Source organism: Lutra lutra, chromosome 11, assembly GCF_902655055.1.
Source record: "Lutra lutra chromosome 11, mLutLut1.2, whole genome shotgun sequence".
NCBI classification, from domain to species: domain Eukaryota; kingdom Metazoa; phylum Chordata; class Mammalia; order Carnivora; family Mustelidae; genus Lutra; species Lutra lutra.
The window spans coordinates 70,915,847-70,936,417 of NC_062288.1; the positions used below are offsets into that span (position 1 = coordinate 70,915,847).

Below are 20,571 nucleotides of genomic sequence, written 5' to 3' on the forward strand. Positions count from 1 at the left end.
AGTGTTCATTGTTTTTGCACCACACCCAGTGCTCCATGCAATCCGTGCCCTCTCCAATACCCACCACCTGGTTCCCCCAACCTCCCACCCCCAGCCCCTTCAAAACCCTCAGATTGTTTTTGAGAGTCCATAGTCTCTCATGGTTCACCTCCCCTTCCAATTTCCCTCAACTCCCTTCTCCTCTCCATCTCCCCTTGTCCTCCATGCTATTTGTTATGCTCACAAATAAGTGAAACCATATGATAATTGACTCTCTCTGCTTGACTTATTTTACTCAGCATAATCTCTTCCAGTCCCGTCCATGTTGCTACAAAAGTTGGGTATTCATCCTTTCTGATGGAGGCATAATACTCCATAGTGTATATGGACCACATCTTCCTTATCCATTCGCCCATTGAAGGGAATCTGGGTTCTTTCCACAGTTTGGTGACTGTGGCCATTGCTGCTATAAACATTGTACTGTACCCCAATGTTTATAGATGTAGATACACTACATCTGTATCTTTGGGGTAAATACCCAGTAGTGCAATTGCAGGGTCATAGGGAAGCTCTATTTTTAATTTCTTGAGGAATCTCCACACTGTTCTCCAAAGTGGCTGTACCAACTTGCATGCCCACCAACAGTGTAAGAGGGTTCCCCTTTCTTCACATCCTCTCCAACACACGTTGATTCCTGTCTTGCTAATTTTGGCCATTCTAACTGGTGTAAGGTGGTATCTCAATGTGGTTTTAATTTGAATCTCCCTGATGGCAAGTGATGATGAACATATTTGCAAATGACAGTACAGACAAAAAGTTGATATCCAGGATCTATAAAGAACTCCTGAAACTCAACACACACAAAACAATCATATAAAAAAAAATGGGCAGAAGATATGAACAGACACTTCTCCAATGAAGACATACAAATGGCTATCAGACACATGAAAAAATGTTCATCATCACTAGCCATCAGGGAGATTCAAATTAGATAGATGTTTAAAAAAAAAATCATGAAGGTGGGAGTCACTTCTTATGGTCACAATGACTTACGAATAGCTTAATTTCTAAAATACTGAAATTTCATCTTTTTAAAAAAATACTGAAATTTCATCATTTTCCCTCAAAACTTTTAGAGAATTGGAAATTGGAGGTAGCACCCTTAGCAATGGAGTGTGTGTATGGGGGGAGGTAGGAGAGAGTGACAGAAGCTGCACAGGGCATTGGGGAAGGTATGTGCTATGGTGAGTGCTGTGAAGTGTATAAACCTGGCGATTCACAGACCTGTAACCCTGGGGCTGATAATACATTATACGTTAATTAAAAAAAAAAAAGAAGAAGAAGAAGAAGAAGAAGCCACACGGGGCAGAATTGTCTGAAAAACAAGCAGGACATCTATCTTCTGGGCTGACAACTTTGGTTGCTCTTTTGTAGTGCTCGGGTCAAAGGGAAAGTTATTCCAGGTGGAAGAGCTGGACACAGATCATCTGTTTCGGTGCCATCTTGTTTTCTTATTCCCACTAATCTCACAGAATAAAAGGTGTGGTGGTGTGCAACACTGGGCCAACACCCGTGTAGTGACATAAATCTTTGCTTCCCGTAAGAAAACTTTTTAGTCTTTCAAATAGCTTTCTATGGTATCCATGCAAGGAAGCTTCATCTACCTTTATAGAACCCAACACACTGTGGCAATCTGACGATGTTTTGTCAGAGGGTAACATAAACACCTTCTACTGTGACCCTCCTATGAGATAGAGCTCAGCAAGGATTTACCCTCAGCTGCCATGCAACGGGTTTCATTCCAACTCAGTTCCAGTCTTTTAAAGCACTAATACCTGAATGCTGGATTCTTCAACACCCGCTGCCTGCCCTCCTCAAATCCACTGCGGTTTCCTGGTCTGCCCTAAGTACTTCTCAGCTCTGATCATTTCACTGAACGTGTGCTTTTGCATGTCTATATGAAATTATTTTGCACACATAACAATAACTAACAGATCTTGCCTATAATTTAAAAAAAGAACATTACTAAAATAATATTCTTGTTTGGATAGCAACAAGGAAGTGTTTCATGTGCCGCTACTTTAAAATTGGTAGCCTGGGAACAGTTTCTTTTTTTTGTTTGTTTACTTCAAATAGCACAACATGATAACTTAACTGCATTATTGTTTTTATTCCGATCAGGGTTTGAAATAGATAAAGGAACAGCGAGGTAGTACTTTATAGAAGCACTTTTTTTCTTCAGTGCAAGAGGTTCAAGTAAGGAAGATCATGTGAAAACCAAAACAATAAGAATGCCCATAGTCAAACAGAAAACAAAGCAAGAGCAATTTTTTATGACTTTAGAAATCATCACTAACATTTATTCATTCATAAATACTGAGTGCTCTATTATGTACCAGGCTCTGTGTTAGACACTGGGGACACCTAGTGGGGTAAGATACATTCTTTTTATTTTATTTGAATGCAAAAAGATAATTCTTTTATGTATTTATTTATTTACTTATGGAGTGTCTGCTACATGTCTTACCACAGCAATCTGAACGGGATGCTTGCCTTCAGGGAACGTGCAGTTTGGCGGGAGAGATGAACGTTAATCTAAACACCACACAGATCTATGCATGTGCTGCAAACGAGGCAAAGTCTGAGGACCAGATATTCCATGCAGAGGGAAGACTACCAGCAGGCCTTAAAGGCAAGAGACAACACAGGGTTGCCTGGACTGCAATGGGGAGTGGCGAGAAATGGGGATGGAAGATCAAAAAAAGGTAAATAGATCTCATTCCCGCTCCACGGTAAGGGATGTGGAAATTTATCCTGAGGGCAATGTAAGGCAGTTTTTAGGGGTTTTTAGGCAGTTTTTAGGGGTTTTTAGGCAGTTAGGTGAGAGGACGAAATTTGTTTTACACTCATTTCCTGACGGTATTGTACCAAAAACTGCTTGGTGTTTACACAGCATACCGTGGTATCAGCGTAGCAGAAGACAGAAATGAAATTTATACAACAGAATTAGGGAGACACGGGAGGAAGAATTCCAAGTTCATGAAACATGAGTTAAGAACTCAAGAAAAGGGGCGCCTGGGTGGCTCAGTGGGTTAAGCCGCTGCCTTCGGCTCAGGTCATGATCTCAGGGTCCTGGGATCGAGTCCCACATCGGGCTCTCTGCTCAGCAGGGAGCCTGCTTCCCTCTCTCTCTCTGCCTGCCTCTCTGTCTGCTTGCGATCTCTGTCTGTCAGATAAATAAATAAAATCTTTAAAAAAAAAAAAAAAAGAACTCAAGAAAAGAAAGCATCAGACCATGACTGGGTCTCCTTATGTCAAAAGCAACGGAAGGGAACAGAGCCTCCTAGGAACACATTTCCTTCACTTAGGATTTAAAGTATAGTCAAATATTGTTTTAAAAACTTGCCACAAATTTCAAATGTGTAACAGCTTTGGTATGGGGTTTGAATTCAATTAAAGGGTGTTAATAATTATTATCACATTGAAATTCATAACCTTAAAGGTGACTATGTAAGCATATTATGCAACACTAACCCCCAAGTGGTCTTCAGTCTTCAAGAGCTAGAGAACTTTTTTTTTTAATAATACAATAAAGGCCGGGACGCCTGGGTGGCTCAGTTGGTTAAGCAGCTGCCTTCGGCTCAGGTCATGATCCCAGCGTCCTGGGATCGAGTCCCGCATCGGGCTCCTTGCTCAGCAGGGAGCCTGCTTCTCCCTCTGCCTCTGCCTGCCATTCTGTCTGCCTGTGCTCACTCTCTCTCCCTCTCTCTCTGACAAATAAATAAAATCTTTAAAAAAAAATACAATAAAGGCTATAAATTGGAATAATTGTACAGAAAAAGATGATTTATGAGGTATGCAGACATTACTAAGAGGATTGTTTCATTCAACAGAGATATATTGTTTGAGGCTCTGTGCTTAGGACACAAAGACAGGGTTCCCTACTCTCACAGAACACAGTCATCAAGGATCCAAGGAAAGAACATTTAGAAGGCAGTACTGGGTGATAACAGGGAGGGTGGGAAAGAGTGGGGCTAGGGGCCACCATATTCTGTGAATACTTTGTACAGAAAGTGATTCCTGAGTTGGATTTTATAGTATAAACTAAAAAACCAGGGAGGGATTAATAGTGGGTAAAATTAAGCAATTCAAGTGAGTGAGTAATGGTAGACTAGGCATTTTGGGGACACACAAAAAAATGATTCCGAGGAATTAAAAACTGTATAGTTGGTTAGGAATATGCAAGTAATTTTAAGTGGCTGTTGTGAAAGGGGTTTGGAGGAGGGTGAAGGATAATGAGGATGGAAGGTAGACTGAGGACAGGGATGACTTGGGAGAGACTGGACCTTGTCCCACAGGTATCGTGAAGTCCTGAGGTTTTTGTTTTTTTTTTTTTAATATTTTATTTATTTGTCAGAGAGAGAGAGGGAGAGAGAGCGAGCACAGGCAGACAGAATGGCAGGCAGAGGCAGAGGGAGAAGCAGGCTCCCTGATGAGCAAGGAGCCCGATGCGGGACTCGATCCCAGGACGCTGGGATCATGACCTGAGCTGAAGGCAGCTGCTTAACCAACTGAGCCACCCAGGCGTCCCAGTCCTGAGGTTTTTAAAGTTGGATTGTGACTTGATCAGATATGATTTTTCAAAGCTGGGGGCCAGTATATGGGAGACAACGAAAGGCTGTAATAGTGCCTTACTTCACTTTCGGAACAGGTATAATCACATGCTTAAAGCAGGATCCCCACTGTTCTATGTGAAAAGTCACAATGAACAAAGAACAGGAGACTCACTGCTCTCCATGTACAAGAAATACCACGGATATGGACAAAACTTTAGCCCTCAGCAGAAGGTGGGTGTATAATAAAACATTACTGACTACAGAAGGAGGAAAAAAAAACAACTCTAATCACTTCCTAGTCTTAGCTTTTGTTCATTTCTAAAATACTGCCATGGTCCCCAGAAGGAAAGGACTACACAATGCAGAGTACCAGCCCTCGGGTCCTTGCTCCTACATAGTTCTGTTGACATTGTGACTCAAACCACTTGCACAGAGCCCCTGAGGACCTAGGAAAAGCATGCTGTTCAAAATGCCAGAAGCCACTCCAACGGTAACTGGAGACATCCTGATTCTTCAAGCAAGAATGGAGTTAAAACACCAATAACCTTAATAGATATGGGAACTCTGTACTTTTAAAATTTGTTTTCATTTAGAAAACCACTGTGAAATGCTAGGCCAAATCTTTCTTTGAATTGATAGGAAGAAAGAAAAAAGCAGTGATGCTAGAGATAAACAACAAAAATATTTATCAGAATATTTCAGGGCGCCTGGGTTGCTCAGTCCGTTAAGCAGCTGCCTTCAGCTCAGGTCATGATCTCAGGGTCCTGGGATCAAGCTCCGCTTCTGGCTCTCTGCTCAGCAGGGAGGGAGCCTGCTTTCCCCTCCCTCTCTGCCTGACTCTCTGCCTACTTGTGATCTCTCTCTCTGTCAAATAAATAAATAAAATCTTTAAAAAAAAAAAAGAATATTTCAATGTATAATATGTCAGTACCAAGGAAGATTTAAAATGCATATATCCCGTGATCCAATAGTTTGATTTCCAGGAATTCATTCTACAGCAATAAGGGCCCAAGTCCACAGAGACATGTGTGTCACAATGTTCCCTGCTGTAACCTTCTCTTGGCAAATATCAAAAGATCCTGAATGCCCAGCAAAATGGGAATGATTAAATTATTAGCATCCATGTAGTACGATTCAGAGCAATAAATGATACGCTGAGCTCTACAATATTCATGCCATATTACTGTGTGAAAAAGTGCAACTAATACGAATAGTAGGATTCCATTAAAAATATGTGTGAATATATATATATCAGAAAAAATATTATGTGAGGATATATCCTTACGTGTCAACAGTAGCTACGTCTGGAGATGAGAATACACGTGTGTGGAAGGGAGGGGGACATACTTTATCACTTTTAACCAGTAGGTAAGATGGGGGTTTTGGTGTCTAATCCCAGGATCAGTTACAATTTTCCATTAAATACCACTTTACTAAGCTGCACGTTTCCTTACATACAGTTCCCTTATATATATTCCATTTCTAACCTAAAGGTAGATACAAAACCCCCAAATAACTCTCCTTCCATTAATTTGGCCTTTTATTCCCACTTCATGACTGGAACTGCCTTATTACTTTTTAAGGAGTTGATAAATGAAATTTTATGCAATTTGATGGCAAAGATCTTGGTTGAACAAACTTCATTAAAGTTTAAGAAAAAGCTGAGTTTAGCTGCCTGAGCAAAAGAGCTCCGAAGTTAATAGAATTCCAGCCCTCTCAGTTACTTCCTTGCAGGGGTGGAAGGTGCTTGGGGCAGGTTAGCGGGGAGTAAAATGAGGGACGGCAGGAAAAGCGTTGAGCACTGCATGGCCCATGGCAGTGCGGGTAGGAGTGAGGGTGAGGAGGTATTCTAAGACTGCCATTGTTGTTTTTATACATCCCAGTCATTTATAACCTAATGATTTAGATGCTCTTAATAACATTAAAGCATTAAGAGAGATTGTTTTATTAGTCTTGATATCCCTAATGTCTAGCCAAGGTGCTCAATAGATATCTATTGAATCATGTAATTGACATTTTTAATGAAATCATAATGGTGCCTACCTCAGGGGGTTGAGGATTAAATGAGTTAATATGAATCAGTCTTTTAGAACAGTACTTTGCATGTATTGTTTTATAGAATTGTGTGCTGTTAGAAGTCCTCAGTTTCTTTACTACCAGAGTAAAACCTCAAGGTATTCTAAAAATTCTGGTTTCATAATCCATTCGGTAGCAAAACCTGACTTGAATTAGTTTTCATTTAATCCCATTTAGAGTGAATATTTTTTTTTAAGATTTTATTTATTTATTTGACAGAGAGAGATTACAAGTAGACAGAGAGGCAGGCAGAGAGAGAGAGGGAAGCAGGCTCCCTGCTGAGCAGAGAGCCCGATGCGGGATTCGATCCCAGGACCCTGAGATCACGACCTGAGCCGAAGGCAGCTGCTTAACCCACTGAGCCACCCAGGTGCCCTAGAGTGAATATTTTTTAACTGCAGAAATATTGAGATGTTTAATTATAGTGGCTATCCCAAATCTTACTGGAGGTCCGATACCATATACAGTATGTAAACATTATCTTCCTGAAATGTCAAAGCTTCTAACTTCTAAAATAATGTTATTAAGGACTTTGCATAAGGGACAGTGGACTGGTGTTACTCTTCTTTTTTTTTTTTTAAATTTAATTAAAAAAATTTTTTTTTTTTGGTGTTACTCTTCTTTGAAAGATCCTGTAATGTAGCTTTCAGTAGCATAAACAGGGGTATTTGGCTTTTAAGAAAAAGGAGACTAAGAAAATGGATCTATTAAAAGGTGACTTCTGAACTTTTAAAATACAGATGAAAATCTGATGACTAATTAGCCTTTAATAAAATAAGTGACCTTTAGCTTGCCTTCCCCCCAGTTACTCCACTTCCATTCTTACACGGGAAAGTGATCTTCCTTGTCAAGGCTACTTCTGTCCCCTCCTGCTGCCTTCTCAGGGAACCTTCCTACCTCGTGCACTTCTTCCTTGCACCTTCAGCTTCTCCTCTACCAGCTCTAATTGTTGCTATTTACACATGCTTATGTCTCCTCCAGCATAAATATTCCTATGATATCCAAAGTTCTCCTTTAGTAGACACGTTATCCTCCTTTTCTTGGGACATGGTATTAAGTTTACTGTGGCTTTTTCTCTTTTTATTCCTCAATTCATGACAGCTTGGCTTCTATCCTCACCAATGCACTGAAATTTCTCATCGAGTTCATCGACAATATTAAAGGACCCTTTTAGGATCTTACCACACCTCCTTTGCAGCAGCTCCTTGATGCTTGGATTCTATTCAGATACCTTCAATTACATACTCTACACTCTCCTTGAATGATCACATCTACTCCCAAAGATGTCAATGACAATTTCCAAATCTACATCTGCAGTCCAGCTTTCTCTCCTAAACTTTAGACACTGTCTACGAGACATGACCATTTTGATGTCTCTCAAGTGACCAAACTCTAGCTGAAACCAGATTTATGCTTGCTCCCTAACCTGTACACCCACACCTCCGGGGTTCCCCTTGCAGTGAATGGCACCAACAACTGGCCATTTTTTTTTTTAAAAGATTTTATTTATTTATTTGACAGAGATCACAAGTAGGCAGAGAGGCAGAGAGAGGGAGAGGAGGAAGCAGGCACCCTGCTGAGCAGAGAGCCCAATGTGGGGCTCCATCCCAGGACCCTGAGATCATGAACCGAGCCGAAGGCAGAGGCCCAACCCACTGAGCCACCCAGGAGCCCCAACTGGCCAGTTGTTAAAGAGCCTGGGAGTCATCTTCAACTTTTATCTCTCCACCTCTTTTATAAATTGAGTGACCAGCACTTGCCAATTCAACTTCCTAAATGTCCCTAGAATCTACTACCATCATGATCATCTCATTTTCAGGCCATAGTCATTTTTAGTACAGACTGCATCAGATACTTTATATGGTTCTGCCTCCCGTTTGATCTTGGCTAATTCATTTTCAATAGTGCAACCAGCAGGTTTTTCTTAAATGGGACCACGGCTCTCCCTTCTTCCTTAAAACCATCTACAACTTCCAAATGTCCTTAAAATAAATCCCACACACAGCCTTGTGTCTTACAACTCTCTTCTTCATACTTTATATTCTATCAAACATTCAAATTTTTTAAATTAACATATAATGTATTAGTAGCCCCAGGGGTACAGGTCTGTGAATTGCCAGGTTTACACACTTCACAGCACTCACCATATCGCATACCCTCCCCAATGTCCATATCCCCACCCTCCTCTCCCTACACCTCTCCCCCCCGACTCCCTTCAGTTTGTTTTGTGAGATTAAGAGTCTCTTATGGTTTCAACAAATGTTTCTCAAGTGCCTACAATGGTGGTGAGCATGTTCTGGGATCTGAGGATACAGCAGTGAACCAACCAAAGCTTCACACGCCAAGGAGCTTATAATCTAGTAGTTAGGGGTTGGGGATTCATACAAACAAATAAAACTAAAACATTCTGGGTTCCAGTAACTGTTATAAAGGTGGCATAGAGAGTGCTTTGTCAGTTAGCACATCCTGGTATCATTTTAGCTGAGAGATCTAAATGTCCTAGACAAAGGTAAGTCCAGAACACGCCTACTCGTCTCTTAGTTCTCAGCTGAGACCTCCCTTGGGGACTTTTCCTGCTGTCACGAGTTTGGGTTGGCAGCAATTCCCAATGCTCTCAAGCACCACGTGCTTTCCCTGGGAGTTCGCCACCTGCGGGGTCAATGCCCATTACCTGTCTGATTTCTCCCCCTACAGGGACTGGACAATTTGTACCTGGTTACATAACAAAACCAGTAGTTGACTGAATTTCTCAATCGATATTGCTTAAAGAACAGATGAAGTAATTAAGAGCATTCAATAATTTTCCTGGCCTGAAGGCCCAGTTAATTTTGAAGTGGGAAATGGTGAAAAGGTGTGGGCTGACTGAAAAGAGGAAAGGCCACATAAAACACTTTATTCATGACTTCCATTTGCTTTATTATTATTAACATGCATAATAAGGCATAAAACTCAAGACCTAGATTAATTATGATTTTCAATGTGTGCTCCTCTGCTATTGTTTTATTCCCAGGCTCTGTAAAAATAAGTAGTAGCTTTTCCTATGGGAAATTTTAAAACATGAAGTCAGACTTCTTACGTAAAACCTAATAGTTCCTTACCTGTCTTAAATATTCAACTTCTGAAGTTAATGACTGTACAATTATCTTCCTTTTTAACCACATGAATTTCTGTGCATAGAGTGGGCGCTTTCTAAGGCCTTTTATCTGTTTTTAATTCTAAACTCAAGATTGAAAATAAACATGTAAAACGTTTTTTTAGGCATGGGTTTATGCCAACTGACTTTCTGCTCGAGAGGGTACATCTGCCCAAACCTTTTCTTTGTTTCATGATTCGGCTTGCCAACTGCTCCAATGTAACTTTGAAAGATGATTCTAAGGTCATGCAACATCTTCCAGATTAAAGATAAGTGATCCCTGTGCATGATCTGTACTAAAAAACATCTGCAGGTCTTCCTCTGAGGTGCTATGAAGGCTTCCAGTCACGCAAATGTCGCAGTGTGACTGTTCCTCCTGTCCTATAATTCTCCCCCACCGCTATGTTAAGTATCCCTTCCATTACAATGGTGTACCTATGAAGGTATCTGGAAAACTCAAGAGATGGAAGAGAAATAAAAGTAAATGATGACAGGTCATTCTTCCAACTGAGGACAATCAACTTCTAAGGTTTTAGTGAACACCGTGAAGGAAGCACTGGAGCTCCCTAAATCTCAGGAAAGATCAAATTTTTATAAACCTGGCATCAATATTTTTTATTTAATGTCAGCCCATCACATTAGCACAGCATATTGATTGGACCGCAGCTGACAGAGAATATCAAACACAACCCTGCTTCTCCAGTCAGAACATTGTAGCCACAAGTCCTCATTGTGGTTTTAGAGGGATGAAATCCGCTAATATATTTATATATTCGCCCTTATCTCCTTTAAAGGCAATATTTCCAAGTCCACCTAACTAGAGTTAGCCTATTTGCTTTTGTCTCATTAAGTCTGTGATTCTGTTTTAGTTTATTGGATTTTGCTGACAGGTATTTCAAATCCTTTGTCTTTGTATAAAATAAAAGTTAATTGCTTTGCTTGAGTAGTTGAAATCTTAATGAGCCAAGATAGATAGTCAGACAAGTGGATGAACGGGAGAAAAAACAGTTTAGAATTTAACACAAACAGGTAAAACAACGGTCAGGGAACTATCTTAACAATAATGAATGAGAACAAAGAAAGCTACAAAGACATAGGAAATTTTTTAAAAAGTCACTTACCCTTAATTCTTCCTTTGTATTGAAACTATCAAGAAGTTGTTGATAATGTCTATCTGTCATTTGTCGTAATAAGGACAGGAGACAAGCAACAAACTCCCCCTAATTAAAAAAAAAAGGCATATTTTTTATTAAGAGTAAAAATGAAATGAACATCAATAACTTACTTTGAATTGCCCTCAAATAGAACAGTGAAAAAAACCCACTATGATTTAAGTCACTCTAGGAAGTCTTTTAAATCTAAAGTAACCATAATATTATAGTCAAAATTTCTTCCTGTGATGAATACCATTTACTTGGTATATACGCATTTTCAAATTAGGAGGATTTGTTTTTGTTTTGTTTTGTTTTCACTTGGGTGGAAACTTCTCACTAGGAAACTTAACACACTTAAAGGAGGTAAGGTCATTTTACTGAGCATTTATTATACCTTCATTCATTATGTTATTCAGCCTCATTTTCAGTGCTATGAGGTAGGGGGTATAATATTTATTTAAAGAAGATAAACTGTACGTTCAGTGGGCTAAAAGACTTGCTCAAAGTCTTCCACTAAGAAGTGGAAGAGCTGAAGTTATCTATGTGTCTTTCTAACTCCAAAACTCTCCCTGTACCTCATGCTCCATTTCTCAATTCAAACAATCTCCTCCAACTCATCTGAGTGGTGATCTGCTAACTGGCAGGGTACAGAGAAAGCCATACATTACAATATTGGTTTCAAATACCTTTTAAAAATAGCTTAACTGTCATCATTTTCTGCTTGGGTGCTATGTGACTGACTCCTAAAAAGTCCATTCTTAAAAATTAATAATGAAAAAATAGCATCCATAGATTTAAAGACCTATAAAATTGCTATCACTTGCATCTAATTTAAAATATTTGTGCTCTAATGCAAACTTTAGCACTCAGCAAAAAAAAAAAGTTATCTACTTTTAACATTTAAAACAATATGAACACAACAGAAGAAGCAATCAGTGGTAACAGACAGTAAATTTACAAAAATGTATTTTAATTGAGGATTGGTGGGGTTTTTTTGTTTGTTTTGTTTACATTTACGTGGAAAGTGGTTATAGACTCACGTGTAAAATCAGGGACTGAAAAGCTTTCATAATTGGGATTTTCCAACAGAGGCAGCTAAGTCAGGAAAGTCAAAAGTATCTCTTCCAGCTGCCAAAGGAGGCCTGGAGATACTACTTAATTACCAGGTCAGGGTAACCAAAGAAGCAGACTGACTTATTGCAGGAGGATAAACATTTGTAACACAAATATAACAAATAATTATTCCTGCACACTTGGTGGGGCAAGTATTTAAGAACTAACAAGTAAAGGCTAGCAGAAATCTATCTTCTAAAAAAAAAAAAGAAAAAAGAAATCTATCTTCTAAGCTCAACATAATACTTTGTTAATGAACAAAGAAACCTTTGGTACTTAACACAAAAGATGGAAAATTTAAGGGCACAATGATTTATATTTTAGTGCATGTGTATGAGGAAACAATCCAAGGCTAGGAAAATAACAAGCCAAAAGAAATGAGAGAATACCACCTGGTACTCACTCAAGACTGGGAATAGTATCCTTGTTTCACCAGTAAGAGTGGAAAAACCTTGCCATATTAGGGCATCAGAATACTAAAAAAGACCTTTTCTCAGCAGAAGGGAAAAATTACATCTGGAATAAATGCTGCTGTGACCCTACCTAAGAAAGTTCATAAGCAAGAGAGGAAAAAATAGTTCCTAAAAAATTTAACCTCATTCCAGAACAAAGTTCAAAGATATTTCTAGGAATTTAAAAAATCCATTCTCAACAGCATAAAATTCACAATGTCTGGCATTCAATGAAAAATTACCAGGAATACAAAGAAGCAGGAAAAAATAATGATGCAAACAAGGAGAAAAAAACAGACCTAGAAAGGACATAAATAATAGAATTATCAGTAAAAGACATTAAAATAGCTATTATTGGGGCACCTGGGTGGCTCAGTCATTGTCTGCCTTCGGCTCAGGTCATGATCCCGGGGCCCTGGGATCGAGCCCCATGTGGAGCTCCCTGCTCAGGGGGGGAGCCTGCTTTTCCCTTTCCCACTCCCCCTGCTTGTGTTCCCTTTCTCACAGTATCTCTCTCTGCCAAATAAGTAAATAAAAATCTTAAAAAAAAAAAGCTATTATTACCATAGTTTATATATTCAGGAAGCTATAGGAAAGTTTGAACATATTAATTTCAGACATTAAAGAAAACAAAAAGACCCAAATTGAGATGAAGACTTTAATGTGTGAGATGAAAATTTACTTAGGAAGACTAGTGGCAGATTAGACATCTGCAGAAGAAAAGATTACTGAACTTGAAGACAGCAGAAATTCTCCAAAATTAAAAAAAAAAAAAAAAGGAAATAAAAGAAAAAGCATCAGTGAACTAAAGAACAACTTCAAGTAGCAGAATATATATGTAATTGGAGAACTCAAAGAGGAGGAGGGCATAGAAAAAGTAATTGAAAAAATAAGGGGAAAAATTTCAGATTCTCTGACAACTATAAACTTATGTATTAAAAAATTTCAACAATTCCTAAGCACAAGAAACATGAAAAAAGTACACTAAGATACATTATAATAAAATAGCCAGAGATAAAGAGAAAATATTAACAACAGTCAGTGCAAAAAAGACACATTACATACAGAGGAACAAAGGTAAGGGTAAGATATTACTCATTACAAATAATACAAGCCTAAGAGAACTTGGAGCAACATCTTTAGAGTATTGAAAGAACAAAGCAACTATCAATCAAGACTGTTACCTAAAAAAATCCCTCAAAAAGAAAGACAAAATAAAGATTTTTCAGACATTCCAAAGCTTAAACAGGATACCACTTCTATTCAACTTTATACTGAAGTTTCTAGCTAATACACTAGAACAAGAAAAAATAATAAAGGAATATATACTGGAAAGGAATAAAAAAAATCTCTTTATCCACAGTTAACATATCTGTGTGCACAAAAAATGCTATCAAATCTATAATGAGCTACTAGAACTATTTAACTGAATTAATCAATGTCTTAGAATATAAGATCAATGTACCAAAATCAATTTTACTTCTACATATGAGAAATGGTTCATTGGAAGCTGAAATTCAAATTAACATAATTTATAATACCACTGAAACATGTAAGTATTTAGTGATATATAGGACAAAAGATCCACACACTGAAAATCATAAAACACTGATGAGAACAATTAAAGACCTAAATAAATAGAATACTATGTTCATAAATTGGGAGATTTGATACTATTAAGGTGTCAATTCTTCTCTAATTAATATACAGATTCAGGGTAATCCCAATCAATAACACATCAGGTCTTTTGTGGCATAGAAAGTGACAAGCTGATTTAAAAATTCATATGGAAATGTTAAGGACTTGAAATTGCCAAAACACCGTTCAAAAAGAATAAAGTTGAAGGACTTACACTATGTGACTTCAAGACTTTAACTATAAAGTTCTGGTAGTCAGGATATTGTTATTGGTGTCACAACAGAAAAAATAGATAAATAGAAGAGAATAGCCCAATCCAAAAACAACCCAAATGTCCACTAAAGGGTCAATGAATAATCAAATTATAGTATATCCATATAATGTAACACTATTCATCATTAAAAAAGAATGAATACTGCTATATAAAACAACAATGAAGAAACTCAAATAATTATACTGAGAGGAAAAAGTAGAAATGTCAACCCCCCCAAAAAACCTAACAGTAACTATGTACCATATGATTCCATTCATATAAAATTCTAGAAATGCAAATTTATCTGTAGTAACAGAAAGCAGAGCAGTGGTTGCCTGGGGATGAGGTAGTATGGGGGAGGGCAAGAGGAAGGAAAGAGAGGGAGGCGCAAGGAAATTTTTCAGAGTGATGGACATGTTCTTTATCTTGATTGTGATGATGATTCACAGGTATATACATATATGTCAAAACTTAGCAGTTGCATACTTTAAATATATACAATTTTTGGAATGTCAACTACATCTTAATAAAGCTTAAAAAAGACATTAGGACTGGGACGCCTGGGTGGCTCAGTTGGTTAAGCAGCTGCCTTCGGCTCAGGTCATGATCCCAGCGTCCTGGGATCGAGTCCCACATCGGGCTCCTTGCTTGGCGGGGACCCTGCTTCTCCCTCTGCCTCTGCCTGCCATTCTGTCTGCCTGTGCTCGCTCACTCTCCTTTCTCTCTGACAAATAAATAAAATCTTAAAAAAAAAAAAAGACATTAGGACAACATTATCGTTTATGGAATAACACTATGTGTAAGTTACTGCATTTTTTAAAAAAAAGGTTTTATTTATTTATTTGACAGAGAGAGAGGGAGAGATCACAAGTAGGCAGAGAGGCAGGCAGAGAGGGAGAGGGAAGCAGGCTCCCCACTGAGCAGAGAGCCCGATGCGGGGCTCAATCCTAGGACCGCGGGACCATAACCTGAGCTGAAAGCAGAGGCTTAACCCACTGAGCCACCCAGGCATCCCTGCATTTTTTATTATCAAATTCATTCCTTACTAGAGCCTTGTTGAGTAGATACTATTAACTTCATTTTACAGTAAGATCTGTTAAGGTTAAGTTATTTATCCCAGGTTTCACAGTTAAAAAACGGTGAAGCTGGGATGTATCTCTGGTTCTTCTACCTACCTGCTCAGACTGATTTGATTTTATAGAGGAAATATACCTCTATAGTTTGAGGTTATATTTCAAATATAAATAGGCATATAAAAATCTATCAGTTGATAACCAATGTCTGACTTTTTAACCTTTCCAGTAAGTCTCAACTTAAAAATGCAAATCCACTTAGTAGAAACCCACTGAATCTCTCATTTCTTAGTTTTTCTACATTCTAGCTATACTATCTCTAATGTAGTGACTAGATTAATATTCTTAAAATGTTTACTCCTAAAATATACCATCCTGTGAATAGTGACATGCCTTGAAGTTGGAATAATGTATTATTCCAATAGTTTCAGTAGTAAGAAAAGTTACTCAAAAAACAGTAGACTTTCATTACGTATTTGCAATCAGTGTACATAGGAACACTTCCTTGAAGCCAGGTTACTATCTATATTTGTCACATCTGGTGCAGACTACAAACAACTTATCCTAGTATCTAATCTTTGGCACATTTATGATGTGTTATTAATCTGAATATCTACTCTGCAATGTCATTTTATGTATTTGCGTAATCTATTTAGGAATTCAAAGCACATTTAACCTGTTAAGAAGCCTAGATGTCCACTGGTCATAGTAACATTTTTCTAGGTATATCTCCTAAGGCAAGGGAAACAAAAGCAAAAATAAATTATTGGGGGGGGGGCGCCTGGGTGGCTCAGTGGGTTAAAGCCTCTGCCTTTGGCTCAGGTCATGATCCCAGGGTCCTGGGATCGAGCCCCCACATCGGGCTCTCTGCTCAGCAGGGAGCCTGCTTCCCCTTCCCTCTCTCTCTGCCTGCCTCTCTGCCTGCTTGTGATCTCTGTCAAATAAATAAATAAAATCTTTAAAAAATAATAAATTATTGGGACTATATCAAAATAAAAAGCACTTGCACAGGAAAGGAAACCATCAATAAAACAAAAAGACAACACACTGAATGGAAGAAAATATTTGCAAATGATATATCTGATAAGGCATTAATATCCAAAATACATAAATAATGCAACTCAACACACACACAAAAAACAATGTGATTTAAAAATAGGCAGAGAACCTGAATAAACATTTTTCCAAAGAAGATATACAGATGGCCAACAGGCATACAAAAAGATGCTCAATATCATTCATCCTTAGGAAAATGCAAATCAAAACCACAATGAGGTATCACCTCACACTTGTGTGAATGGCTAAAATAAAAAAGATAAGAAATAACAAGTGTTGGGAGTGCATGTGGGAAAAAAAAGGAATCCTCACACTCTGTTGGTGGGAATGTAAGTTGGTACAGCCACTGTGGAAAGCAGTATGGAATTCCTCAAAAAATTAAAAATCGAAATACCATATGATCCAATAATTCCAGTATTGGGTATTTACCCAAAGAAAACAAAAACACTAACTCACGAGGATATAGATACCACTGTGTTCACTGAAGCATTATTTACAATTTACAACAGTCAAGACATGGAAGCAACCTGCATGTCTATCAGTTGACAAATGGATAAAGAAAATGTGGTACATGTACACAATGGAGTATTATGCAGCCATAAGAAAGGGTGGGATTGTGACATTTGAGACAACTTGGATGGACCTAGAGGGTATTATGCCAAGCGAAAAAAGTCAGACTGAGAAAGAGAAAGACCATTAGTCCACTCACAAATAGAATCTTTAAAAAAAAACGAATAAATACACAAAAAGCAGAATCACACCTATAAATACAGAGAACTGATGGTTGCCAGAGGGGAGGGGAGGGGAGTGAAAGGCTGGGAAAAATGGGTGAAGGAGAGAGAGATACAGGCTTCTAGTTACGGTATGAGTAAACCACAGGAATAAAAGGAACAAAAGCAGAGGGTAAAGAATATAGTCAGTGAATTTTAATAGCAATGCAAGAGTACAGATGGTAGGTATACTTGGTATACTTGGGGTGAACACAGCATAAGGCATAAACTTGTCCAATCACTAAGTTGTATACCTCAAACTAATATAACATTGTGTGTCAACAATATTCCAAAAAAAGAGGCTTAGATGTCCAATATTTTACTAAAATATTTTTTGTCAATAACATAATATTTGTTTGTTTTTAAAATATTTTAAGTGTCCAGGGATGACTGGGTGGCTCAGTTGGTTGGGAGTATTTTCAGCTCAGGTCATGACCTTAGGGTCCTGGGATCGAGCCCTACATCTGGCTCCCTGCTCAGTGGGGAGTCTGCTTCTTCCTCTCCCTCTGCCTGTCCCCCGGCTTGTGCTTTCTCTCTTATAAATAAATACAATGTTTAAAAAAAATTTTAAGAAAACCCAAGACTCAAACATTTGTTAAAAAGAATAAATGAAAACCTTTGTTGGCCAAGATCAGCTTTGTTTAAGTGTGGGAGTTGTTTACTCATACACTGCCTTTAAAATATTATGTGTCTCAGTGGCTTGCATCCATTTTATGTATACTTTGAGTATAGCAGGTATTTCTATCAACAACTGTGAATAACGAGAGTATTCACAGTACTCACACTGTAGTTCACACTGTAGGTGAATTCACAGTATTCACATACAAAAATGGCCCTCATGAAACCTTCTGTTACATACATGCACTATTTTTTCCAGAAACTTCTTAAAAAATTCTGCATCCCTTTCCCTCCCCCAACCAGAAGCCCACGGTACATGGAAAGTTTAGACCAGTGTATCTTTCTTAGACATGGCCGATGCTGACTTGAGTCACCTGCACCATAAATGGTGCCAAGCCAAAGTACGGGCAAAGAAAGACGCATTTATAAACTGCAAGGAACTTTGGGGTCCAGTTAGTTGAGGGTGTGAGCAAATGGCCATACATGCTGCTGCATTAAATCTGCTTCCACATACAATTAGATTTTTGAAAGGAACAGATTACAATGGTGTTTTATTTTTTCTTTCTAGCAAGAGAGAGCGTTTTAAAATTTAAAGAACAGTTGGTAAAGGAACAAAAAGTACAATCCCTTTAAATAGTAAAAATAAGGCTACTGTTATCTAGAATTGCGATGCAGCAGAAGTCAGTCCTCCTGTTAGCGTTATGGGGAGGCAGGATGACAGCCATGGGACTCGCAAGAGAACTGGAACACTCCGCCATGACATGCTGTGGGAACTGCTTTCACCCACGGGACATCCATTATTGCGGGCACTTTTTCTGCAAGGACTGAGAAGTGTTCAACGTAGGACTACCACGTAAAGACCTTATTCAAAGAGCCTGTTCTCCATGAGAAAATGGTAAAGAAATGAAGTCTTCAGTGCCCACAGAGGACTGACTCTGTGAATGACCAGTACATGCTCCTCACCACAGAATTCGTTATAACAACAGTATAATTATTCAGCAAACATAATAGCACTACTGCGACTGTTGCTGCTACCACAATAATGACTGAAGTAAACTGATATTATTTAAACCCTTACACATGTGATGAAATCCTCACACTAACTTTGAGAGAGGTCCAATTTTTTTTTTTTAAGATTTTATTTATTTACTTGAGAGAGAGAGAGAGACAGAGCACACAGAGGGAGAGGAAGAGGGAAAGGGAGAAGCAGACTCACCACTGGGCAGATAGCCCAATGCAGAGCTGGATCCCAGGACGCTGGGATCAGGACTTAAGCTGAAGGCAGATGCTCAATGACTGAGCCACCTAGGTACCCCCCTTTTGTTTTAAAGACAAAGGAAGAGAAGCTTAGAGGTATTTGCAAATTGCACAAGAGCCTGTAGATAATAAAGTTGCAAAAGAGGATTCAAAGCACATCAGCTTGAGTCCCTGAAAAAAAAGTCTTACAGCATAAAACCAAAGGAACCAAATAATCCAAGTGGATGTTTCCCAGCAAATTTCAAACCACATACCTTGAGAGAGTTTGATTTTTTGCAAAACGGGGGAGGGTACACCATGGCTATGCTGGGGAAAGTTTCTCTTTATGTGATTTTCCTAAAATTCAGAACAATGGATGAACATCCTGCCTGCCCTACCCCCAGTGTCATCTGCAAACCTGATTTCACCAACTTCAAGTCTCTTAATTTGCATTGATTATTATACTGTGAAGGCCTAAAAAGGCCAGGCATACCCCAGAGAGATTTGTTATTGACAACCGTCTCTGGATACAAAGCAGTCTGAAAATGTGTTTTAGCTTCCAACCTCAGGCAGCCTTTATCCACAGCCAACATTTGCTCTAAAGTTTGCTAGGCTATTACCATTTTAAGACTATGTTAGAGCTCCATTGCCAGGAAGCCATTAAAATGTCACCATCAAAATCATAATGAAGGAGAACTTTCTTCTGCTTTGGGGAAGATGGAGTAGATATACTTTTACCTATTCCTCCTGCTATGTACTACTTTACAAACCTCACTAATAGATACAGAACAAATAGAAGAGGAGTCTGAAGGTGGAGAAAAGAGCAGTCTGGCCAGGGTCCTTGGGAGCTGAGGAAGGACATAGTACCACATTCTCTGGGTTTTCTTTCTGCTTTGGGTATCTCACACCTGGAGCTGAAGAAGCTGGCCAATTACACCAACAATTACACACAACAAAAGACTACGCTCTTTGGCCAAAGGATCAGGTATAGGGGAGTTAAGCAAGGCAAAAGTTTTATTGCTCTACTCCAAGTGAAGACCACAAAAAACTTTGGCCTCACCCACACCAAATGGGGAGCTTAGACTTCCATGCTCACAAAGCCATGTAGGGGTGCCCTAATATTTTCCCGAGAGAAAGCCAAATCAGGAGCCGGTGCTTTCAGGCCTGAAGGTCAGTGCTAGTGAAGACAATATGGGGAACATGAAATTCTACCTCTGGCCATCATGAGTTAGCACCCTTCCCCTTCCCCTGCTAAGTGGTATCACATAAAGCCAGCTAAAACAGAAGGCTTGAGTAAGATTCACAGTCTTATAAAAATGTCCAGAATTTAATTAAAAATCACTTGTCATACCAAGGACCAGGAGGAGCTTAAATTGAATGAAAAAAGACAATTAATACATGTCA

General features: G+C 38.7%; 1 protein-coding gene across 4 annotated transcripts in view; it reads right to left on the minus strand.

Annotated features, from left to right (window-relative positions):
• The window catches only part of DOCK4 (dedicator of cytokinesis 4), a 427,767-nt gene that overhangs the window by 90,796 nt on the left and 316,400 nt on the right, over positions 1 to 20,571 (minus strand). For all 4 annotated transcript variants that reach the window (XM_047694527.1, XM_047694528.1, XM_047694530.1 and 1 more), the window contains exon 26: positions 10,926 to 11,024. In XM_047694527.1, the coding sequence (XP_047550483.1) occupies positions 10,926 to 11,024 (99 nt within the window). The remainder of the gene's footprint in view (positions 1 to 10,925; positions 11,025 to 20,571) is intronic.